General features: G+C 36.9%; 1 protein-coding gene across 11 annotated transcripts in view; it reads right to left on the bottom strand.

The window, feature by feature from the left end:
* LOC112158504 (ELKS/Rab6-interacting/CAST family member 1) overlaps positions 1–26,906 on the bottom strand; it is a 129,034-nt gene that overhangs the window by 26,222 nt on the left and 75,906 nt on the right. For all 11 annotated transcript variants that reach the window (XR_002921326.2, XR_002921328.2, XR_002921329.2 and 8 more), the window contains one exon: positions 6,860–7,007. Coding sequence is in view for 7 of the 11 variants with exons in the window: in XM_024291937.2 (XP_024147705.1) it covers positions 6,860–7,007 (148 nt within the window). In the remaining 4 variants the exon portion in view is untranslated. The remainder of the gene's footprint in view (positions 1–6,859; positions 7,008–26,906) is intronic.

Consider the following 26,906-nt stretch of genomic DNA (forward strand, 5'->3'; position numbering starts at 1 on the left):
TTAATATAACGGCGTTTGGGAATAATATTAAATATTTTTTAATTCTGTTTTTTTGTCTCTAAACTGCAGTTTTCCTTTTTTTTTCTTCTTTTGTTTCCTTTCTGGCTCTTTTCTGTAAAAAACAGCTTTCCAAAAACTGTATGTGTTTTTTTTTAAACTTTGCCAGCTTGGGGGTTTCAATTCAGCGGTCGGTGTGGCCAATTCAAGAAAGTAGCAGATGTATTTTGGACACGTGAGCAAGTGACTTGACATGTGTCAAGAATGAGTTGGATGTGGTGGAAAGAATCCAGTATTTTTCCAAAATAAAACTTCTATCGGAATCAGATTATAAATAAAATGGAAAAAATGTAGGACGTGTTTTTCTTTTTTACTCTCTGCATTTGGTACCCCAACCCCCCAACCGCGGTACAAATCCGCGAACGGGGGTTGGGAACCACCACTCTGAAAGAAATCAAAACCTTTTTTTGTTACTTTATTGTCGTGGACATTAACATGTGGCAATAGTTTGGCATTTTTACTCATGGTTTAAAATGCTCCTTAAGGTTCTTTCTTAAATAAATATTTATTTATTCATTATAAATGTGAAATTTGAAATGAACCTTGAAAAAACAGAAAAAAAACAAGTAGACTTAATTAGATGCTTTAAATGAAAAGCATAGTTGCTACTCAGACAGCAACAATGAACCTTTAACAGATTACTTTTACATTTACTTAAGTATTTTCTTTAAAGCTTTAATGTTTCAACCAAATTTCCAACTGAAAAACTAAAGAAAGTGAGCTTTCTTTCTGCTCATAACTGTACTCTCCATAACATGCCACCTGTCGTGTAGCTAGTTAACACCACAGAAGAATAACAGGCTTGTTAAGTTCTCACTTAGGGGGAAAGGGGGTCCATAGAGACTAATATTAGACTGTACTTAGATCACTTCCTACAAACACAGTCATGCTTGCAGAAGCAATTAACAGTGCAAAAATCTGTTCACTTTTACTTTACTTTCTCACATTTTTGTGGATCCATTATTTTACATTAGTAACACTTTAAAATCTTCATTTTAGTCTTGCTGCTGGTTTCATTGTAGTTTAACTTTAGACTTCCTAGAGTGCAGGGAGGTTTCAGACAGAAAAACAGAGGGTGTAAATCTAAATCTATCAGCCTCGGTCTATCTAAATCCCTTTAGATTTATACTGAGCCCTCCGAGGAGCCGGACTTAAGGAGTCCGCACTGTGGCTTTATGTGTGATCCTATCATAAACTGTGTCATCAGTTTTTAAAACCTAAATTAGACATAAAGACGTAAATGATCCCTGGAATGTGCACGTGAAACACATTGTTTTATGATTTTTAAACATTTTTTTATGAACAGCAGTAACATATACAAAAATTTATGCAGTTTTTTATTTATCTGTCTTTTAATTCAATATTTTGTAGCTATTTTGGTTTGTATAAATATTTGTTAATTCTAGCATATCTGTAGGCTGTATTTAAATTGAAGCCACAGCTTTAAAACCTCAAACCTGAGATGAATTTCATGACATTTTAATCAGGCAGATGAAAGCAGAGTATGACATTTGTCTATTATTTTCACTTTAAAAGACCTGACATGTGCACTAACCATGCTTTCAGTGTTTGGAGTCTAAGCAGAAATTATTTACTCATAAAACATCTGCTTTTTGGACAAAATAGTTAAAATATTTAAAATAAAGACAACTCTAAATCATTGTAAGTGTAGCTCTTTTTAATGCTTTTAAAAATCTAAATGTCATGAAGGTCTTATAAAACAAAAAAAAACTTAGAGTGGGTTAACTATTAATGTAAACAAACACAGTTGTTCTGCTATTTGGGTCAGTTGTATGATTTCCAAAGTAAAGCTGAAGAGTCAGTCATTACTGTAGCGATCAGATTATGCGAAACACATCAGACAGAGTTAAAGCTTGTAGATTTAGACACTATTGGAAAAGCTGCAGATCCAATAATAGAAAATTAACAGTTGTCAACTTTCTTCATCTGAACTTGTTGAATCCTTTCTGAGTCAAGGGGCTGCTGGAGCCTATCCAAGCTACTGGACAGGCCAATAGTTGGTTGTAGGGCCACACAAACACACAATTTAGAGCCACCAATTAACCTATGAAGCATGTTTTTGGTCTATAGGAACCCAGACATTCATGAGGACAACACGCAAAATCCAGCACGAACCAGAGCCTTCTCGCTGTGAGGCGAAAGTGCTAACCACTGTGCAGCCCACTGGGAACTGCAATTCTGATAGTTGTAAAAAAAATTTTTTTTTTTTTTTTTATCTTGTTTTGATTTAAAAACTGCACTTTCTTGCATGGTTATGTTTCTTAAAGACCCATTTTGATAAAAATCACATTTTTGTAGTTTTTAACACATTCTTGTGGCATTTATCTCAGACTGGAGGACATATATTAAGAAAATCAAGCTTAAAATAGCCTTTCTGTGTATTTCTGCATTTAAATTGTTGTTATTCAGGAGCATGGTGTCTGAAAAAGAGCTTATTTGTGACGTAGCAAATACGCCAGGCAGATCACAAGCTCCCTGCTCAGAGTTCTCGGTGACGGGGAGGGGAAGGGGGCACGGGATTGCCGCCGATAAATCAGAAGCAAACTTCTAATGAAATAGTGAACCTGTCATAGAAAACGACACAGGTTTTATGATTTTACTTATAAATAATCATAAATAAAACACTTTGAAAATAGATCAAAAGAGGATTATTACTTTAAAACTCTTTTTGGTTAATTTGAAACAAAAAAATAGCTTATATTTGAGTCTTTCTCAAAGATTTAACAATCATTCATTACATCTTGAATTGGTAATTTAAAAAAAAAAAGTCAAATGCTTTGAAAGAGACCGTTGAGAAGATGAGTAACCTCCAGCTACCAAGAACAAAAGGCGTCTCCCTGATCGATGTGATGCAGGTTGGTTTTGTTCACTAGGATAAAGACTGATCTTGACAGTGCTGAAGTTGCGTTCAGCAGAGAAGACTGGACTCAGCTTCAGGAAGTATTTAATGCTTGTTGGCTGCTGGTTGGCTTTTCCCCCTCCTACTCAGCAAAACTAACTACAACGGACAACCAAAATAAGAAGTGCCAGAAAACATGAAAATGAATCAGAGTCAAAGAGAAGGAAGTGGAGGAAGGTGAGAGGAAACAAAGGAGAAGTGGACGTCCTCGTTTTTCTCTCCGTCCTTTATCTACATCTTTTTCCTTTTCTCTAATTGCCAGGAATGCTGACCTCAGCTCAGTTGCTCCTGTGCCAACTCTCCTTCTCACTTAATCTAATCATCGCACCATTATTTCACTCCTCCTCCCTTCATACCTCCTGTCTTCTTCAACCCCTGAATCTACAGCTTTTCTGTAACCCGCTGACAACGGAGAGAATGAAAAACAAATGAGCAAGGGGGAACTGCTGACTGAGACTTTCTTGCAGAGAAGGAAATTATTTCTTTGTGATAAGGCTCTGGGGAATATTAGATTAGATTATTGTTTCGTCTTGCTCTGCAGTGGTGAAAGAGTAAAAAAAAAAAATCTACGTAGATATCGGTGTAATCATCATTACTGGAAAGTTGCTGAGTCATGGTTGAGCGAAAACTCTTCCATCACGTTAAATTATTTTCCCTTTTTTCTCCATCAAGAACAAGGCAGCGGTTGATAAGTGAAGAATTAAAATTGTTAATGAAATGAGTAGGAGTGGGACGCCGCTGCGAATGATTTCATCGTGACAAGTGTCGGCCGGGTAATAAATTAGATTAAAGCCGTTCTTTTTCTCTTGTCGGTGACTTCAGAGGTCTTGATAATAAACAAGAGGAGATGAAGACGTTATTGCAAAAAGAGAGAAATGAATGTCAGCTACAGTTCACAAATAAATTAAAGTGAATTCTCCATAAAATAAAGACATCAGTCATAAATAACTACATTGAGGACATTGTATAAAAGAGGAATGGAATTTTCTGATGTCTGAAGTTTTTAATTTAAATCCTTACATGTCTTGCTTAATTAAAAAAATTTGATTTTAAAGAGGCAGCCATCCAAAGGCACCACATGGGAACCTCCCAGGTGCAGTAGCCCACACACCTTTAAATGTAAAACACATGTGTCTGTTACTGAAAGGGCTGGCCCATCTACCCACTCATTTTCCATATATAAAAAAACAATACTTTTCTTTAAAAAAAATATGTAGAGGAAGAAGTCTGAGTGAACTGTGCTAAAAAGTCGGCTTCATTTTCAGTCTTCTGCAGTAAAGTCTGAATGTTCTCTGCTTGCCAGAGCTAGTTTTCTGCAGTATCCTCCATTAAAGGTGATTTTGAATTGTGAATGTGACGCCAGATTTACACCTGTGCGTCTCCCTTGCATTGTGGGGAGTGGTTTGTCCTTCAACCCCTGTGTCGACTCGAGTAGCAGATCCAAAACAACGGCCCATGTTTGTCATAAATGTGTCATAAGCGAAGTCATGATTTTCCAAAATGTAACTTTTGACACCCATGGCAAAAATGGATGCCGATCTTATCCGCTGAGTTAACGTGAGTTATCACTCGGGTCGATCAACTGAATTATAAAATACATTTTTCATTATTTTACTCTTGAAGTACAACAGAAATATTTATTTTGAAACCCAGACCTGTTTCCCTTTTCTCTGGCTATTTGCACAAAATTGATGCGTCAATAGACAGGAAATATAAATTCTGAGAAAAGCTTGCATTGCAGAGGAATTGACGTCAGAAGCAAACGTGACGGAGGAAATGTAAACATTCTGACTGATTAATGAACGTTCTATTTTGTATCAACGCATCGAAGACGGATCAGTGTGAATCAGCATTGAGAGTTCGAAATTGTCCCTCTTGTGATAGACTGGCAACCCAGTACAAGAATAAACTGGAGGTTAAAGATTTCTGGGGTCCGTTTCAAGAACAAATTCAGAATTCAAACCTGAACTCAGAGTTCACTGACTCAGTTCACAAACTCAGAGTTTTCGGTTTCAGAACAGCTGAAAAGAGTTAGTTCAATCAACTCTGAGTAGTTGGACTCAGAGTCAGGTGCGAGCGTCGCCACCATAAAAAGAACAATAGAGCAAAAACATTACCAACGGGAAACACCATTAGGGCTTCATATTTCACGGCGACATAAATTGGTGTGCTCCTACAAGCATATGCCGACTACAAGCACATTTTCCACTAAAAGATCAACACAGCTGCAGCGGTAAAACAGAGAGAGGTGACGTGGGGAAAAAAACAGCTGCCAGAGTTAATGCGTATGTCTACATTTGAATCATTTCAATTCAGGATAAGAACTAAATAATGTCAGGAAGGTAACTTTGTCACTTGTTGAGTAAGGAATGGTTTTTGATCTGTCAGTAATTTAATGAGTAATCTCAGTAATTGCATGAATTAGTGTTTTTTTAACCCACTAAGTTACCTCTGTTTCTGAAACCAGAAACTCAGAGTGTTCCTTAACTCAGAGTTCACAAACTCAGAGTTTCAACAAAACCTGCTTCTTGAAACGGCCCCCTGCACTGCTTGATGGTAAGAACACTCCCATTGTGCATTGCAATTGTGTTTTTGTGGATTTATAATTTTAAATTAAGTTTCAGCCTTTTTTATTATCAATTAATTCTCTTTTAACAGAGAACTAAATGCAGACGCAAGTTGTATTTTTCCTCATTAAACCCTTTTTTGTTATCAAGGTTCATAATTAGTAAATCTAACCTTTCCTGAAGCAGAATACTTAACGCTTAGCAGCACATTAACCTCCTTCACGATGAGTGTCGCTAATATGTTATGTTTTCTGCAGAAATTAACCTAAAACCGATTTTTAAAAATATATAATTGATAATAAATTCATAGCATGAAGGGGTTAAACGGACGTTATTGTTTAAACTCTGTTTTGGCTCCTCTAATCCAGGAGGAGGAGCATTAATGGAACAGAAGAAGAAGCATCACAAATCCCAGTTTAACTCTGTGTTGACAAAGTTTCCTTTTGGCACAAAAATATTACAATTTTCACCTGTTGACAGCAGTTTATTGAAAGACCTACTCAATCTAAACTGCTCCTGTTATTTTGCTTGTTTATTATGGAGGTCTGACTTGCAAAAATTGCAGACATAGTGCTAACAAATCTGATTAAAGCGCTGAAACAAACTATCCAGTTCATTGAGTTCACTCTGCCAGTGATGACACGAAAATTCAAACAATCCTCTGGTTTCATTTTTAAATTAACAGTCTCCATGTCGGATTTATTTTGGGGGTTGGAAGAAAAAAATAAGGGCTCTCTCTGTGCGTGAAAGTTTCCCAAAAACTACTACGAACCTCCTTTCCGATTTGATGCAGCAAATTACAGAGCATGTAGATGTGTTGCCTCACACGAGGACACCAGTGAAGAAAAAAATCCACCAAAGTCCCAGCAGGCTCATCCAGCGAGGAGTTGGTTATTTCATTAGACCCAGGAGAACCTTAACTGTGTGAGCCTCAGAGCGAGTGTGTGTGAATAAACCCCTGTGTGGAACCACAGAGGAATTTGGTCATGTTTATATCCTTGTTTTTGGCAAGGACGAGTGTGTACATAACAGTGTGTGAACTCTGTTAACATCTTTTCATGCCAAAAAAGTGATGTTTGAGGACTTATGTGTGCACATCTGACAAATATCTCAAATTCACCAAAAACAATTGACAACTGAGATTTTTTATGTTAAAAGAGAGCCTCAATCTGGAGTCCTATTTAGAGTTAGTTTCTCTTTGTCTTGTCCATCCTCCTTTTATTTAACACTTTTTAATTAAGCTCCTACATTTGATCTTATGGTTTAATTACAGGCACCTCCTCCCTCCCCCATTATTACATTTAATTAAGCTTACCTGCTGTTTCAGCTGCTGAACCAGACTATCTTTTTCTCGTTTCAGAGCGGCCACCTCTTCCTGAGTTTTCTTCTTTTTGGACGAGGACAGCTCAAGGAGGGCAATGTTCGCATCTTTCTCACTTATAGCGGCCAGCAGAGTCTCCTGTCTGGACAGAAACCAACACATTTTAATAAGCCAAATAAGGAACAAAGCCATAAATGCATTTAAATAAAAAAGGGGACGAAAAAGTATACAACAAAAATAATAATAATGAAAGAAAATCACATTTATTTGTAAGAACTTAGTCACATGTATTCCATCTACTGCAAGTCTTGGGGTTTTCTGTGTGGTAAGTGTAGTATGAAGGATAAGTAAGAATAATGGAAGTGGTACACACTTGTGATGTACAGATGATGCTATCGTACTGTCCCCTAACGCCACACTCTAGTCAAAGTAATAATACTGACCCCTTACTGACTGATCGCAGGCAAATGCTGCATTCACAGGGTGTGCAGTTCAACAGCCTTGGAGCAGTCTCTGTCTCCAGCTATCTTTACCTCAACTTCTCCCTCCTGCCTTGATTGGGATGCTAACAGATGGCCAACATTCCTCGAGGTTGGAACGCAACACGCCGCATTCAAATCATCCCATCAGGCTGAGCTGACATGCAGTGATGATTCTCAGAATCAACATCATATTAATCTAAACCACCATATGTATCCCAATCTCATATCTAAAGGCTCAGATTACTCAAAAACACCAGCATTTTGTCTCCAAAACAGCAATAGTACCTATTAGAAACCCTCCAATCATCTTTTGAGCTCTTTTAAAAGCGTTCCCAGTAGACTTATAATTACGATTATGCTGTTTTTAGCTAAAATTTGGGAAAAAAAACACCTCCTTTTCATCACCCATAACTGATCTATCATCCAATGCCACAAGAACATGTTAAAAACATAATTTTAATTGGAGCGGGTCTTTAAATTGGCTTTTTTTTTTTAATGCCTAGTAAATTTAAAATTTACAATCGTCCAGGACAAAAGAAATAAATAAATAAAAGAGGCAGCACCTTAAGCTGCCACTGGGGGGCTTGTTGCAAAATCAAATTACTCCCAAAGTAGCCACTCCATCAATCCTCGTGGCCTGACTGGTTGCTGGGTGCAGTTTTTATGTTATGACTTTTGTAAACAAATGTGTATTTATAGAAATCCACCCTGATGGGAAACTATTTTTCTTTTTTCAAATCCCGTTCCATCTTTGTTTATTCTCTTAATGAAGAAGGCAGCGGCGAAGACATGTAATGGAGGATAGGTTTTATGAGGACACATATTTTTTGGTCAACCTCACTGACCAGCCTGTCAAAGTGCAGATGTCACATCTTTGCCTGAGAGCCACAATAATCTTTTTGGGAGGAGGGCTGGAGGGGGGGGAGTCTCAGTTTGGTACTTCAGCCAAACGGTCACAGTCAGCCTCCACGTTTATCAGTCGGAGATTAACATTTAGAGATAAAGGACAGGAAGTGCATTTGGGGGGGGTATCCAAAGAGTGATAACAGACAAGAACATACAGACCAGTGTAACCAGGGTTATTTGTACAGTGATTTCTGTCAGTTACTTTTATTTTCTGAAGTGTTTTTGACTTTTTTACGGAAACCATAAAAAGTAAATTCTATGGGAACATGATTTCCAGTATCGCTTCATGTCAAATAAATGTCATTTTAAATGATGGGTAAATGTTTTCGTTCAATCACAGATTGATTCACACATACCTACCTTTTCCAGTTTCATACGTTTGCTTTCTGAAATGTTTTTTTTTTTTTTTTTAATTCTTTGGTTCCTGGAATTTTGCTTCTATTTTTAAAATGTAATGCTGTTTTTAAAAACTTTGTTTTGCTTTTTTAATTGTCGTTGGGATCTTCAAACTGTATTTGTTGATGTGATTTGCACTTCAAGGCCAGCTCGGAGGAAGACAAAGACGAATACAGATCTCGTCGTCTAAAAGCGGATCGGAAGGAAGTGAAGCAGAGATCTTGTGGCTAGTAGACGTGGGAATCTTGACGCATCTCATGATTCAACTCGATTATGATTCAGAAGGCAACGATCAGATTAATAAATCCCTCTCTTTACTACGAGACACTAGACCAATATTATGTACTTCTCTCCACCAAAGTGCAATTTTAATTAAAGAGAATATCAGTAAAATTGCTTAACTTTTATTAAGAACATAAAAATTCTGACATGAAAAAAATTCGTTTGCTAATCAAACATTTTTCACAGTATCAAAAAAAAACATTTTCCCCTGAACTCAGCAACCTTAAATAAGATTAAGTCACGTTTTATCTTCAGATCAGCTTTAATGAAACTATATAAATAGTGTCTAGCTAGCTGCACATCGTAATTTTGCACATTTTTTGTGTTTCCTACATATTTAATTTTGGTGAGACGTAACTTTCACTCCGAGTGACTTTTATCTAATTGACCCTTGACTCTATGAAAACCAAAATGCTTCCAAATGATCACTTGAAGCGAAGTCGGATGACGAGATCTGGAAGGTCAGCCATGTTTGTGTAATATTCAAAAATGTCAGAGTGAAGAACACTTTTTTTCCGCTTGTTGCTTTTACTTTAAATCATTTACATTTTTTGATTATCAAATATTTCAAATTTATTAAACAATTCAGAATTATTTATGGATCATTATTGATGCATCTAAAAATTGATTTTTTTTGCTGTATTAATTTGTACGTCACATTTACGTCTGCTCCTGATTCATGATGATCTGTATTAAGAAATACTCTGAAATGCAATTTCAAAATTTCAAAAATGCTAAGAAAACATGTTAAAATCACCAAAAAAATAACAATTTTCTTTGGAATGGGTCTTTAACATTTAGAGATAAAAGACAGGAAGTGCATTTGGGGTGATATCAAAAGTGTGATAACATAGAAAAAACAGACTTGCTGCAACCACATTTAAAAAAAACACCTGTATTATTCAGGCTTAAATTTTCAAAGGAAAAAACTAACTATTTTTTTAAAATTAGTTGGCTAATCAGCTCATTACACCCTTTTTCCAGACTTTCAGTCAAATCAGATTGTGTTGCAGTTTTTCCCTGTTCTTTATCACACAAACACGTTCTCTTTCACATGCATGCAGAGAAGCTGATATCATATTATTCTTATTAAAGCTAACAGAAAATCTAGTTTTATGCTATATCTGAGAGTTACCTGCCAACACATGCTGCTTATAAATCTTTAGTGATAAAATTATATTTGTTCCAGATGCACTTGTCTCAGTCTCCCTTCATCTTTGTCAGACACTCGCGCTCTTAAAGCACTCTGCTCGGCCTCCTCAGCTAGCAAAGCCAAACACGTGCTTATGACAAGTGCTGGCTGTGGCTACTGCTGTTGCTTTATAATCAGTAGGAAACTCTTTCAAGTGCAGCACTCCTTTGCTAAATCTTTAGATAATTCTACTGTCAGACGGAGCCTAAAACACAGCCCACTCGGAGCACTGCCGGCAGTGCGTTGTTATCTTGAGAAATGGAGAAAACGGAGCCAGCAATGCAAGGAAGGAAAGTTCCCAGAGGATCTGCAGTCTTGGATCTGCGACTCTCTTTTCAAGTGTTTCTGCAGCGATGTTTGGAACAAAGTATAATATGAGCAGTAACTGAAGAGAAATAGCTTGTTGAAAATGTTAGCTCTCAAACTCATGTATTTGGTAACATTTTGATTTAAAATTCTGCTCTAGCACTAATCTGAACGTGTGTTTAGAATACATTTCTATAATATTCTACTCATTTTATATTCACTTTAAATCAAACTTGCTTTTTCTCAAGTAGAGGAGACATAGCTAATGTAGCACCTAAAAGTACATGTAAGAAAAAGCACATTTAAACATGTAGAGTGGGCAATAAAACTCAGCAACCCACATTAAAAAGCCCCATTAAAGCACAACTGCTGTGGTTTAAAAGATTAGACTTCTGCTAGGTTTGATTTAAGCTTCTGCGAGATATAACTACCGGGCTCAGACCGCAGCACCTGTGGTTGCTTTGTTTGCTATGTGGTGAAAACACAATCAATCTCTCTGCTTGAAAATAATGTACAATTCATCTGGTGCTCTCATGAGGTTCACAACAGTAGCGAGGGGTTTTTGCACGTGACTTTTCCATTCTGCACACACTCAAGCATGATTTATGCTAACGTGTCAGATTGACTCAGAGTCAGGAAAACGATCAGTGTCTGCATGAAAACATAAAAACTGTACTTTTTACAGTTTGTGCCCCTGAAATGCTCCTAAATGGTTGAGGGGATTTAAGTTAATACCCTTAAAGTAGAAACGGGCTCTAAAACTGAGTGGATGTAATAAGAATCCACTTTTACTCAAACTACTTTAGCTTAAAACTAAAGTGTGACACTGATGACACAACGCTGAAGTTACTTTTTATGTCAACTGGCAATGCTGATATTACGTTTTAATGTTATGAGCAATTTTTGCCTCAGAGTTTGTCACAATGTGCATTTTCTAAAGGCAAAATTGGGTTAAAAGTGTGCAGTTTAATCATGTTTAAAGCCAATCACATTAGAAACTAGCCCTCAATCAGTTTGTCTTCAAAGCAGAGTTCAAATCTTTAACTATAAAAATGGTATTTGTAATATGTTATTGTGGCATTGTTCTCATAATGGAGATCATTTGTAGAAAAAAATAAGTATAAAATTGCATTTGTGAGTATTTCTTTTTTCAAATTGTTGTGAAACGGGAATAGATGTTTGAACAAGAGTGTAGAAGAAGAGATCCTCAACTCTACAATAAGGAGGGGAAGGGGGACGGGGTTGCTTTGCACTAACGGTCCCAACTCCGAGGTGAATTTCTAATGAACAACTGTTGCTCTGGTGAAACTTTGCCAAGTTTCAAAGACACAGGCATTTTTAAATTTAGGCTAAAAACAACACATGCAGCAGGTTTATTAGTTCAGACAGAAGCCAAGCACAGCTAGAAGCCCACAAAGCTAAACAGGGTCAGAAAGGAAGAGGTCAAAAGGAGCATGGGAGGATCCAAGAAGAGACTAGAGTAGTCAGGGTCCAGGTGAGGGTCAGGGCAGGCGGCAAGCAATCAGAGATGAAGCAAGGTCAGGTACACAGAAGATCAAGTCCAAATAGAAACACTCAGCACAGTGGCACAAACAATACTTCGCACCAAGCAAGGCTCTGTGTGCTACTTAAGACCCATGTGGGTGATTAGCAATGAGTATCCAGGAACTGTGCGCTGAGGCTGCTGGGAAATGTAGTATGCTAATACTCTGGAGATGGCTCCAGCTGGTGACTAGAGGAGGAGACAGGGCTCTGACTACTGACTATAACCATAATCAAAAGACCACAGATAACACTTTTAAAAGGGATCAAAACATTATTAAAGTGTGTTTTAGGGATTATTTAATAAGAGATTACTTGTTTATTTAAATGAAGAAAATAAAAACCTTTTTTGGAAATTTAGATTGAAATAATTCTGACATTAGTCAATGTAAATAAGTATTTTTTAAGTAAACAAGTACAAAACAAAAAATTATTCATATTTCAAATTATTTAAGACTCACGAAATGGAAAAACATGAATCAATTTATCTAAAGAATCCACAAATGTTATGATGTTCAATGTTTAACAGCAGCTGAATGAGCCTACATACTGTAAGACTTTTCATGAGTTTTAGCCAAACTATTTGGAGAATTGGAAACTGGCTGGAAAATGTCTCCAACAATCTGTTAAAGCCGAGCTCAGTAAAGCCATCACGTGTTTATATGAACATTTTACAAGTCATTCACAATTTAACAAGTTTCCATCCCCACTTTGACTTGCTTTTAGCCCACTTAGAGCTTCTGCCTCACCTTTATCTCTAAATATGTGTCGCCCCCTCTCCCTTTCTCATCTATTCTCTTTCCCCGTGCCCTTCATCACTCCTATCTCTCCTCTTCTCCCTCACAGTCTGTCTGTTCAGAGGATGGGAGGAATTTTTTTTCCGTCATTCAGAGGACGTGTGCCATGATGTCATTGCCGTGGCGACAAGGCGGACAGTAAGCAGATATACACAAATGCACCAGGCACCTGACCTCAACCCCAAACACGCACATAAAGAAAAACACACATGCAGGGCCCCTCTCCTTCCTAAAACCACTTCAGGCCCCTCACTTTATCAGAAACACTAATGCCTGGACTTACATCACACACATTTTTACAAACACACACACACACCACAGCAGCCTCCTGTATGTACTCTGATCTCTGCCATGCCAATATTTAGTGTATTCATACTTGTGTGTACTTTTTCTGTTTACATACACATTTAGAGCTTTTTTTGTATTTAAAGTAGAAAACTAAAACAGCTATTTTCCATTTATGACCAAACAATGTGGTTTTCGATTGTTTTGTGTGACACCAGCCACTTAGGTTACACAGGAGGCTGCTCCTGGGATGCCAGAGTTCACTCTTGAACCTCTTTACTATTTTTTAGATATCACAAAATGGGGAAAGAGGTTAAACTAAAAGATTTTTTTTTTTTGACAATAAAAATGTTAATTGTATACTTAAAAACTGTAAACACCATTAAAATTTATTTCAGGGTTCCGACAAGTTTCTTCAAGTTAAATTTTAGACTTTTAAAAGACCTTTTTAGGGCCGTGCATATGAAAAGTTAAGTCCAATCTTTCAGCCTATTTCCTATTTTATGATCAAAACTGTGTGCATAATGATTTGTTTTATTATTTGATCAAAATAATCATTGAAAAACTGCACTATTTTTAAAGAACAGATATAAAAAAATAAGACTTTTAAAAGCTTTTTAAGGTAATTTTTCCAAATTCATAAATTCAATACTTTTAAGACTTTCTAAGGCCTAGCGGAAACCCTGTCATTCAAATATTCCCCTCAACTTTACTTTAAAAAATCCTTGGAGAACGGAAATCTATAGCAAAAAGGTGACCGACACATATATTATGTATAATAAAAACATTTGCTTTACTCTAAGAATTGTGGGATGTTCTAACATTACACCATTACTTATATGTAAAGATGTTTTAATTAAAAAAAATGCATTTCTAGGTTTAATTTAAACTTTTTTTTAAAAATTTTTGTCTATCCAATATCGTCACCTTTAAAATCAATTAACAACCCAGATTGAAAAATATAAAAAAACTCACTCTGATGAAAATTAAAGCAAAAATGAGGCTTCTTTCTGTGAAACCGAAACATAAAAAGCATAGGAGAGAAAGATTAACAAAATAAATACATTTAACCAACACAGGGTTTAATTAGAAATAAATGCAGTTCAGTTAAGGGTAAGTCTACTCCAAGAAAATACTAGTTTTCTCTCATTCTTGCTTTTTGCGACAGACCTTACACAAATGTGCAAAAATCCCTGATTTGCTGTTGAGGACTGTCCAATACTTGCTCATGAAAATTTAAAATGTGGCTACACTTCCTCCATGTGTCTCTGCACCCCCTCGTCTGTGTTACCCAGAGAGCCCCTGTGTCTCCAGAGTGAAATCCTGCAGAGAAGTATTTCTCGCCCAGTTGACAGCTTCTGTCCTGCAGCAGACAACCAGCAACCAGCGCTTTAATCCGCCCTGAGCTGGCTCCCTTTCTTTCTCTGCCTTACACAGCTCACAGACCCACACAGCAAGAATTTAATTTATACTACAAAATGTTTATCTGACACGGTGCAAAAGGTTCTTTTAAGGTGAGGCGTTGCACCGCTTTGCTTCCTGTACTCTGAATATACTCCCACTCAAACCCCCCACCCCCCGCACTCACACACACATGCTGTTTTATTACCTTACAAGAGAAAACACAGAGCAATGCCGACGTCTGAGTGGATTTTTAGGAACATTTGTTATTGCTGGCCTGCCATGAGAGCTGCTTCAAAGTGAAGACAGCCAATAAAGCTTTGCTTTATGGTAAACTATTTGCTGAGACAGAGAGCTACAACAACACGGCCCTCACTTCGAACAACAGCTGTTAGGGAAAATGACTGTCACTTAACACTATAGTCAAATGTATTCAGAACTTTAAACACTTTAAAACCATATTTTTTTAATTTTGTAAAATAGTTACCAGTAGTCTCTTAATTATGACTATGCAGACCTTAGCCAAAATCAAGACGCCTTAGTCATTTTTTAAGACATTTTTTTGCCAAGCAGGAAGTAGCTCATCATAAATACAATTCTGCCATGTGGGCGGGACTGTAGGCGCAAGCTTATAGCCCCAAGCTAGCATTAGCAGACATAAATAATGGCGAGCAATATTGAATCAATACAGCCGTACAGTTTTGAGTCAGAGAAGCTTGGATGAGAAAAATGAATGGGCTCAAGAGGGCAGAGGTGGGAGTGGAAAGAGAGACCTTAGAGAGTCCTTAGCCCCAGGTTTTTCTAGCATCCAGTTTTCTGATCCAACGCAATTTGAACTAAGAAATACTTAAAAAAAACGCAGTTTTTATTATAAATTCTTCTATATGGGTTCTCTATTATGAGAAAAAATGCTACAAGAACATGTAAAACACAAAAAGGACTATTTTCATTGGAGTAGGACTTTAAGCTACATTCACACTGCCTTTGGCAACGTACATTCGAGCAACCACTTTCAGTAAAAAGTCTATGTAAATGCGTGTTTTGGGCTTCTGTGGTCGAAAGTTTTGCGCACAGATGTCTTTAAGACGATTTTCAGGCTATGTTGTAAAAACAACATATGTTATAAAACAACAAATAACTTTTAAGCTTTAATCTAGCTATTTGGCTTTAATTTTCTCTTTACTGATCTGAAAAATGATCTGAACTGTGACATAAAATAAAAATGAATTTTGTGATCCGTTACACTCCTAATTTCTGTAATTTTTTCTGTTTCGCTTCCTCTTGAGTTGTCTGTTTTTTATGTAAATGTGATGCAAGAAAAAGACGTCCAATCACAAGCTTGTTTCTACCAAGAATCAATTACAATTGGCTAATGATGAACCAGAGCGAGGGATGTGTGTTGTGTGCACTAAACATATTTATTTTACCAGCACTTTAAACAATTTCTTATTAAATTCAAATTTCACACTTTTCATTTAACCCCAACGAGCAAAACAGTCTAAAGGGTTTTAATGTTTGAAGCTCTTATGACTTTAGACATTTTTTGTTGTTGTTTAAAATAAAAAAAAGTTCTATTAAAAAATGTGTTTATTCATTAAAAAGAATTTTCATTTATCCCAGGATCTTTTCCATCATTACAGAAAAATGATCAAGTCCACAAACTAGGACGTGTAAAAACTTTGAATATTATCACCCAGATGTAAAGACTGAGGAATCCAGAGTTTTTAAAGCAGGCTGATCACGCTCTATCACTAAAGAAACACAGTGGGTCTCTGAGAACTTGTCTGTGCCTGTTACGATAATCCGAGTGTGCCAGAGACACTGGGCATGAATGATTTAGTATGGAGCCAGAGGATAGGGCCATCAGACAGGAGTGTTAGGGAAATAGGTTAAAGCTGGTGCACTGGATATCTGCGTGCATATGTGTGTTTTTAAAAATCTGAGAGGGGAGAGAAAAGCTCCCCTCAAGGAGCTGTTGTACATCAGAGAGGCTTAGAAAAAGATGGCGAGGAGGCTCTCTCACACACACACAAACAGTTTTGACAGGGAAGGGAATAAAATAACTGGAAGATTTGGAGAGAAAACAAATCAAAGAGACATGAAGGGGGAGGGAAGCTGAGGAAAGCTGGAGAAGGAGAGACAAAGGTAGTGAGGAGAGAAGAGAGATGGGGAAGAGGGCAGGTGGGACTGCTGCGTGACAGAATGAGGATCTGTTCTTGACACGTTCCCCCTTTTCTTCACTTCCTTTCTTCTCCTGAAAAAACTTCTATCGCTTTTTCACCTTTTTTCTTTTTTTTTCTCGTCACTCAGACACACATTTATTTAAAATCCCTCAGTGAGACTAATAGGAAAAGTGTAAAAATGCGTTATGCATGGTTTTCCGTTTCTGTGAGACCACACACACACTGGGAAGTGTGAGAAAAGATGAGCTTCTATCCTACTCTGGTTATACACGAGTTAATTCATTTTTACGCTTTGTTACTGACACCAAGACATCTGCTAACAATCTGTCAGAACTTGTGGCACACCAGCCACTGATGGCAGTGGACATCTGTGATGCCAAATGTCCCGGATTTTAGTTTAGCTCTTTTTGATTTCAATAAGTGACTTCATTCTATATTTTTATTTAGTTTCTGTTGCTTCGGTGCATGTTTTATTTATTTATTTTATTTGATATGGATCTAAGGAATGTGGCGTTTCGGATGAGAGGGGGAAGCCAATTCTGTCAAGAGTTTGATGCCATGTGGGGGTGCTGCTGCAACAGCAACTGATGTTTAGGTGGGTGGCACGTTTTTAAGAGCCTCCACCTGAAACCAGAGCTACACGATGAACCAGGACCATTACAATAACTACTAAAAAACCCTTTCCGATACACAAACGGGAAAAAACCCGAAGAGGTGTCCATCATTAGAAATTTATGGACAATGCAAGGCATAAACTGTCCGCAGAGTCCATTAATTTCTGGTAACTGACACCCCAAAGGGTGTTATTCTGCTTATACCATGGTCACTTACAAATTAGATAAATATTAAAGCAGTGCTATATAGTAGTGCTTTAATTAAGGTATTTTTCATAAGAAGTGGACTATTTAATATGACGCGTTGTCATGGTAACGGACACAAAACTCACACCGACGTCGCTCTGCAGCAGCGGAGGAAAGTGGCTTATATGCTAAACGCTATGCTAAGTGCTACAAAGCATCATTTTTAGAGGGAAAATTCACTTCCTATCTCTTGTAAAAAGTGCAGATGATGAATCAAAAGTTTGTTCCAAAGATACAAAGTGTACATGCAGTTTTCTAAATAATTTTTAGTGCAAGAAATATCCACTATTAACTCTGATCAATACATGTGAATCAACAAAGAATTTCCTTCATTAATCAATACTACTAAAAGTATGTATAACTCTGTTTTTACTCAGTATCAAGCGACAGACAAAATATTTAAACCCAAAGGCAAGACTACCCTTGATGGTCAAATTTGATAGAGACACTTCTTTTTAAGGTGTCTGTTATCATTTTTTAATGGGCGCCTTGCTGACAATCGGAATCAAGTATTTACCAGGACTATGGTATAAAACTATTTAAATTTGATCATTTTTATGGGGGTATTCACACTGGAAATGTCTGTTGGTCTGGATCAAGTACGTTTAATTTGGTCTGAACTGAGTCCTGAACCTTGATTTTAAACTGGATTTTCCTGTTTTGAACCAAAGCTTGTAAACAAAACCACATGACTAATGATCTCTTCAGTGATTGGCCAAGAATTACAAGTGCAGGGCACAATGAGAGAAAGAATAACAGAAGTCCTAACTTTGTAAAGTGATGTGCGTTTATGATGTACAACAATGTAAGAAGCAATGTGCTAGTTGTTTTAATAAGCCTGCATTCCACCGACCACCTTAAAAGATGGGTCAGGGAGTGGTTCCTGGTGTCTGCTTGGGTGTATTCAGACTGAAAATGTAATCTGGATTATCGGGTAAAACAAACTCGGGTTAACTTTAAGCGAATCGAATGTGTCCAGTTTGAATACACTCTACGTGTGCGTTTACATTCAGGAATAATCTTGATTATAGATTAGGCTACTGCTCTGTATCTACGTTTTTGATGCCATGCCAAAACAAAAATTTATTTATGTGATACTGGCAATGCAACATATAACCATATAATCGGAAAATCATGAATACATTTTAATGGGATTTTGTTCTTTGAGAAACCTGTTTAACGGTTTGTGTTGCAAAACATAAAATTCACACTAAAAAAGGCAAAAGATTTTCCCAAAACTGAATCATGATGACACTTTTTTCTGTTTGATCATCTTAAAACCAATGGGTGAAAACATTTTTTTTTAAAGAAGATCCTGTTGTTTTTCTGATATAGCTTTCAACTGTAGCAAACCTTTTATCTCCTCTCCACAAGTGAGAGGGAAAGAAAAATCAAAAGGGGACAAAGAAAGCGAAGCGGCGTACGAGACAAAAGGGCAGCAGCTGCTTTTACGCAGAGCGAGACGGAGAGAACGGCGACATAACTTGAGCTTGTAAGGCTAAGTGTCAGATCTGCGGGCATTTTTTTTTTTGTCATCTTAAGCCTTAGAAAATGTTCCACTCACACACACACAGAGGAGCTCTGGCACGCTGAAGATTTGGATTAAACTCATTGCTGTACAGATCAAAGCCCGTCTCTTTGGTGTGCTGCCATAAGCTTGTATACATGAATTTGTGTAGGAAGATGCTTTTTTTGTCTCCCTATATACTTGTGACTTTTGTGTGAGTTTATATCTGCAGGCACTCCTGAAGGAGTGAAAGCTTCAGAGCAATCAAGCCATTCCATCTGGTTTTTAAGTGTCTGGTTTTTGAAGTTTTCTTTTCGGGAAGCAACACCTCTTTTTGTTAGTGCAGGAAAAGCTTATGAGGTTTGCGTGTGCCTTCCACGCAGCCATGCTGTCGCTTCAAAAAAGCAGAGATGTCACTTTCCTCCCCGAGCCGTTGAAAACAAGATCTTTCACTCCGCAGACACAGCCACATTCATCATGGAGCAGTTTCTGTATGTAGTGACAGGTGTGACGACACAGAGGGAGAAACAGGTAGAAATACAGCCTGCCAGACGGCATCCAGGTTGTAGCAGCATTCCTAAACAAATGTGAGCTTATATGGGAGGTCTGGAGAGGAGAGTATGGATAACAGATGAGACTAAAGAGAGGGATGGGATTACAGATGGGAGGATGCAGGGAGATGTGACGACAGCAATCAAGGAAAGGATGCTGGGAAGGCTGCATGGAGAGAGTTTAAGAGTTACAAAAAAAAAAAAACTTGGTTGGAAGGTAAAGCAAAGAACAGAGCAACTCTGGAGAAATAAAGCGAATTTATAGGAAAAACCTTGAAGTCAATCTGCCCACAGCAGGAAGCATGTGTCCGCATGCTTTCTGTCATTGAGAAATCTCAGATTACAGTTCTAATTACAGTTTTTCTCTCTCAAAACATAAAGTAAGCCCTTACAAGTAAAATGTAATTTTCTTAAAATGAAAAAAACAGGGTTTGAAATTGATCGTTGGAGGGAAAATAAGTCTGATCATGTTGTTACACACTGGATTTTGCTTTCACTGCCCATGAAATGATGCACTTTAAATCCTGGAAATGTAAAAAAAGCAACAAAAATCATGTTTTATAAAACGTTAATGCCAGCAGTAACTGTTGTATGTACTTAGAAACCCCCAAACCGTATTTGTCCATTTTATCTAAGACAAGGACATCATATCTAAATATAATATTTAGAAATGCAAATACATAAGATTATAGCCTTGTAAGGTAATTTCCACTTTTAATTCCTTTACAAAAACAAATGTCATCTTGTGTTGCCAGGTTGGAATCTTTCAAAATAATCAACTACCTGCTGCAGTTTAAGATTAAGAAACCTTTATTAGTCCCACAATGAGGAAATTGTGTCACTTTGATCCATTCCTGTTGTACAAATTAAAGGATTAAAGTGATACTTCACCTTTCATGGTCTCGATTTCACAGTTTTTGTTGTTTTGTGCAATCTTACATGTTTTTTTTTCTTTTTTTACTGCACACTAGTTCTGCCTGTTATACTGTCAATCATCTGTGCTGTGTCTTCTGTACAGAATACATGCAGTTTGTCAAATTTACATAAATCTTTGTTTATTTATTCTATAACCATGGACATTTTTTCTTTGATGGTTTGAACTCTGAGATTTTAAACAACAGAGAAAAATGTGAAAAAGTGTATAAAGTGTGTAGACGGGTTTCACAGCCTTAAAAAAATCTATAATCCTACTTTACTGAATTTATCTGTTGAGGTTTATTTTTAAAATGGGACTACTGAATACTTTTACTATATCTACCATATAAAAAATGACTTCTTACAACAGCTTTTACCATCAAAAGTAATGTTTGGTAACTACAGTCTGTATATTTTCACTTCATAAATCAAGTTTTAACTCTAAACTCATTTTTTTTATATTTAGATTGGCCAAACTAAAAATTATGCACATGTATGCAGGTTTAGGTAGACTAACAGACAAATAAGGAAATCTAAAGAAAATAAAAAGCGACCGCCATCTGGCAACTGAAGGGTTAGTTGGATTTTGGCGAAGCGGAACAGTAAAAAGTAAGACAGATTTTAATTCACTGAGATTTCAGTCCTGAAACCCTGTCGTTCTACACAAATTGTCAGCACATTTCTCCATCTGGTTACACACACGCCGCCAGAATAAGACAACGCACAAGCCCACATGGTGAGCACGAGCATATCTAATGTAAATCTCCGTGACTAGGTTACACGTCAGAACCCGGCAGGGGAGCTGCGTATCTCTGTGTTTTTGTACAGTAGACAACCTGACAGCTGTATCAAGCTCCTACAGTCTGCAGTCTTAACGTAGATTTATGAGAGATGGTAAAAGGTATAGCCCGTAAAAGGAAAGAAAGAAACAAGAGAAGGTGAGTGTGTCAGTGGGTGCCCTCCTCCAGCTGTATTTGGTAAATATTTCATGTGACTGATCAGGTGTGGGGTAAGATACTTGTGCCTGGGAAACCCTCTGGATCATATATCATGTCTAAAACAATACCAACCCTTATGCAGATTTAAAAAAATGTTTCATGTGAAATATGTGAGCTGTAAGGATTTAGAGAACCAACCAACATCTGAACAACCAGTAGATACCTCATACATAACTATATTTAATGCTGAACTAACAGGTTTTAAATAGACTTTTTGATTCTATTCTATTTTCTATGATTCTATTTTTGAAAGAGACATTCAAGTATAATTTTAAAGAGCTCTTATATAGTTTTAAATTAAATGTCCCAGACGCATTACTTTAAGTAACCACTAGGAAGTGATTTACTTGTAAGACAGCGTCATTTCACTCCAATGAAAGAAATAAACATAGCTAAAAGGGTTTCATAAAACCATTTCCAACCACATTTCTCTTTTTTTCAATAAGATGACTGAATTGGGTGCAAATGTTTTGTTACCGACTTTTCGTTTTTGCATAATTGACTTTAAAATTGACCGATGACTATCAAAAAGTGACTGTAGCTCCAATCAACAAATCAGTCCAAAAGGGATAGAAGATCTAATACTCTTTATCTTGCCAGTTTTGTCTTTGATGATCCAACTTTGTTGTGAATTTTAAGGTTGCTTTGGGTAATCAAATGGATGATACAAAGTATAAGAGAAAAATGTACAAATTAACAGCTCTCTAATGTTTTTACTTGGCATACTCAAATAAACTTGCTTTACCCAGAGCCTGTGTTTAATGGAAAACTTCAATACAAACTACAAGCTGGTTGGTCACGTGACCTCACCAAATATCAGTCCTTTCTGCCTCATGTGCAGAATGCAAATTTTTACTACTGTCATGGCTAAAAGACAACCTTCCTGTATATTTTCCAACTCTGTAACTGACGCTGGTCTCCAAAAAAACCCCGGGTCGAGCAGGTGTTTGTTACTTTAGACGCCAGTCTCTTATAGTGGCTGGGCTCCTTAAAGATCCCAACCCCCACCCCAACCCGATTGCGTAGACGCCAGGTGTTTGTGTTACTAGCGTTGTTTAGCAATGGCCAAGAAATGCTCTTTCGGTTTAATTGTGGTTTGAATTTCATGCGGTGGCATACGCCAAAGAACATTCTGGTGAGGAATCTGCACGGCATTCTTGGAGTGGATCCTAAACGTATCTGAGCAGATGGGTAATATTGAGAAGATGAAGAAAAAAGGAAACATGTGGAAGTGCAAAGAAAGCGAGCGACAAATTAGAGGAACTGGTTTTGTCATGGATTATGGAGTGAAAGGTGTGCGACCAGAGGAGGACGGAACTTACTGACAGTCTGAAAAGAAGAATCTATTTGTGTGTTTTTTTTAAACAAAAGAAATGTAGTTTGGGTGCAAACAAGACAAAAACTGAACTTGATTATATTATTTTTGCTTTATAGTATATCTACAATATCTATGAGTAAATCAGCTCTTGCTTCATACAAAAAGAAAATACAGTAGAACAAAAGAAAACTATTCTAGGGAAATTCTTGTAGAAATTCCCAAAGTGTCTTACAAAGATATGGACTGAAACAAAAAAAAGAGCCAATAACTGCATTTGTGGTTCCATAAAAACTTCTAGTTTGTTGATCTGCTGGAAAAGCAACATCTCTGATCAGTACAAAGCACATTTGGTGGCCTGCAGTTGGTACTTTTAAATGTTTTTGCTCATCAAATATTTAGAGCATGTGCATTAGTCCCCCCTCATAAAAACATTAAAGGAGCAGAAGCGTGAAATATGCACACAAACATGTCAAAGCAAACTCTAGTAAGTTTATAAACTGGAAATGAACTTGTAGAGTTCAGTGTTGGTTTTTCATTCAATTCATGTTTATATGTGCTTTTTAAATTTGCAAGCTTAGAAATAAATTAAAGAAAAAATAAATGTTATCTTTTAAATTTAAGAATAAAAAGGAAGATATGTATTTTTTGTTGGAGGAGTTGTCAATGTAACACATTTTTAAATGGAGAACAGCCTTGTGCTTTTTTTACTTTTAGGAAAACTTCCATCATAAATTTGAAACCCGTAATGGGAACACAGGAAATGAAAACATTTATGCACTCGCTGACGCTAAATGATAATACAGATTGACCAGAACACTGTGTGAACTGGTTCTGGCAAATGTGTGGTCTGCGAATCATAATAATAACATAATAACAGTAATAAAGCAGGTGCGTGTCTGTTGATGGCTGCAAATATTCATGCTGAGGCCAGAGGAATCTCGTGAAAGGAACACAGGACATGTCTTGACATCAATAAATCAAGCATAATGCGCTTGCACATGTGCACTAATTCAAACCATAATGCCTCTAATAATCACTTGGGTCATTACGAAAGCCAATAACTCTCACCTATAGTAAGACTCAACAAGCTTCAGTTAAAATAAAGTCTAAATAGAAAAGTTTAAGGACAGAAAGTGCAACATACGTGAAGATTCTCAATCATTCATGTCATGTTATTGTAGAATTCTATTCTTTGGGGCAACTGAACAATAAAAGTTTATCTTAATTAACCCTTTAACACCGGAGTTTTAGCTCCAGTGTTGACATTCTTTCGACTACTGTAACTCTTCAACTATTTTTTAAGTGGATTCTAAAGCGGAGAAATGTAGCCTTGTACTGTTATCTGTTTATGGGATCGATCAACGTAAATCAGCAGATTATGTCGCAGAGAAAACCACCTTTGCACCATTGGGCTTTGAGTATCGTGCACAGTCGATATGCAATGACTCTGATTCACGTTGAACGAGTGAACGGTCAAAGAGTTCCAGAATGCTGAAGAGCATGAATTATTTAGAACACATTACTCTGCTTCTACTTTAGTGTTTTGTTCTTGGTGTAGACCCATTTTGCCTCAGTATATTACTGAGGTTGAAGTACTGTAAACAAGGATGTCTTGTGTATTAAGGATAACACATAAAAGAGGTTTTTGTTCTTCTTCTGTTGCTACAGTACCATTGAATGACTGTATATGAGAACTAGACCGAGTGAGTGTGATGTCATCCATAGAAAATGGTTTACTTCTGGCTCCAACGATATGAGGTCAACATTATGGATGCCGCCATGTTGGAGCCGATTTAGTCCGATTTGGTCTGAGTCATCGTTTCTGTGATAAACAAACTTGCCAATCAGGAGTGAGCCTATTGGAAGTCCCCTGAACGTAGACTCATCCGACAAATGTTTCGAATGTTCAATAGACACCATAAACTTTTATTGAAAGAGCTGACTGGCCAGTTTATAACTCCAATAACTTGTACTACAGAAAAAATATCATGAATTGTATGATGATAGAGTAATAATTCTTCATTTCTCAATAGAAGTCTATCCCTCTATATGTCCGGACCGAGCCCACTTAATTTGGTCTGGATCAAGTTCTGAACCTTGCGTTAGTTATGCATTCAGACTGGCGTTTTTGGACATTTCTGTTTTAAACTAAAGTCTGTAAACAAAACCTAAAGATCTTTTCAGCCATTGGCCAGGAATTCTGAGGGCGGGAACAAGAAATGAGAGAAAGAATATTAAAAGTCTTAAGCTTTGCAATCCTTGACAGGATAGTTCACTTATTCAAACTTTATATTTCGCTGAACAATTTTGAACATCTGTATCAAGGTCAGGTATGATCCTTTTTGCTGCTACTTTGGTTTGGCGCAGGCATGCTGCAAGGCGGTTACCAAGGAGACGACGACTAAGGTGGGCTGATAAGTGTTGATGACAGTTATCAGATTTGACACTTTGATTGTCTGGAAAACTGTGAGAATCGATGTGTATCACATTAAATTCCTACTCTGTTTGCATCACGTAAAGCCCAACTACGGTGGCCTTTTGGTCCAATTGTTCCACTCTGCGCACAGAGTCTATTCAGACTTAGTAAACTCAGAGCGAATCGCCGCTCCATTTAATTAGAAATGAACCACCTTGAGAGATGAGTCAGAGAGCAGTTCCTGGTTTGAACCAGGGTTCGCTTGGGGGTATTTAGACTGAAGATTTGTCCCAGATTATTAAATAGCTTTAAGCAAACCAAATATGTCCAGTCTGGATACACCCTAAGACTCTTCTCTTTGTTGGTTCCTTCTCAGTTTTCAGGTGTGATGTAGCGAAAGGAAGAACGGATAGTATGAAAGAAGATTTAAGGAATCCATCTCAAAGAGCCCTTTCTCAATGGAGGTGGAGATCTTCCACACACAAACAATAAACCACTAACAGGTGCCACCACCTCTGTTCAACACCAAATGGATATTAACAACAAAAGCAAATGCATGCTCTCATTTCCCATAATGCATCAGTAAAATCTCCTATAGGAAGTCTTAAAAGTTACCACGGACATTCTTCTTGACTTCTACTTCTAATCCAAGTGTTGTCCCACTAAATCACACGTCCCTGTAAAGTCTCAACACGGATGTAAATCTGGAGAAAATAGGCGACTGCTGGACCGTCCAACTGGTAGTTAAATACAAACCTATCTATTAAAATATCATTAACTGTTTACTGAGTTACAGCGTGTCCATGAATGCCTGCCTTTGTAATCAATCATCTGAGCAGTTTGACAGGGGTACATGCTTACTGCATTAACATCATCTCCATGGCTGTGTGGTGTAGAGAGAAGGAAGATGAAAGACACGAGAAGAGATGAGAAGAAAGCTGATGAGGTGTTGGGTTAAGATTGTGTCAGGGAGTCGTCACAACGCCGTCCTTGAACACTTAACCTACGGAGAAAACTGCTGGAGATATCACTGCTCTGGGCTTCTGTGTTGAATGTCAAGTTATAAATATCAGCTTAGACTGCTGATGGACATGTGGCTTTGAATACACCAAATGCTTCCTTTGTCTTAAAATTCTATTAAAGACAAATCATATTTCAAGAAGCTTAAAAAAAGGCAAAAAGGTAAAGAAAATGCTTAAAAAATAATAATATTAATAATATTGTGGCCAAACCTATCTGCTGCTGTGTCTGGGAAGATTTATTAAATTAAATTAAATTAAATTAAATTAAATTAAATTAAATTAAATTAAATTAAATTAAATTAAATTAAATTAAATTAAATTAAATTAATAAGGACATCTTAACTAGGATCCAACAGAGAAATATAAACATGACATGACATTTTACCATAGAATATAATAACACTAAAAACATTTTGAGAATAACTAGAATATCTGCCAATTCCAGTAAAACTTAAAAACGAAAAGTTGAGGACTTTCTCTTTTGCTTTAAAATCCACATAATAAATAATTAATTTCAGATTTTTTTAAGTTATTTAAAATCTAATTTAATAATTTCAAGCTTGTGTGTTCCGTTTTTGAAGAATTATAATTTTTAAAATGAGTAAACGCAAAATATGACTTTCAGTTAACAGTTTTAAACAGGATATTTGCTTTTTGCCATTTAAAAAAAGCAATAATTATG

The sequence above is a fragment of the Oryzias melastigma genome, linkage group LG23 (genome assembly GCF_002922805.2).
Source record: "Oryzias melastigma strain HK-1 linkage group LG23, ASM292280v2, whole genome shotgun sequence".
In the NCBI taxonomy this organism is placed as follows: domain Eukaryota; kingdom Metazoa; phylum Chordata; class Actinopteri; order Beloniformes; family Adrianichthyidae; genus Oryzias; species Oryzias melastigma.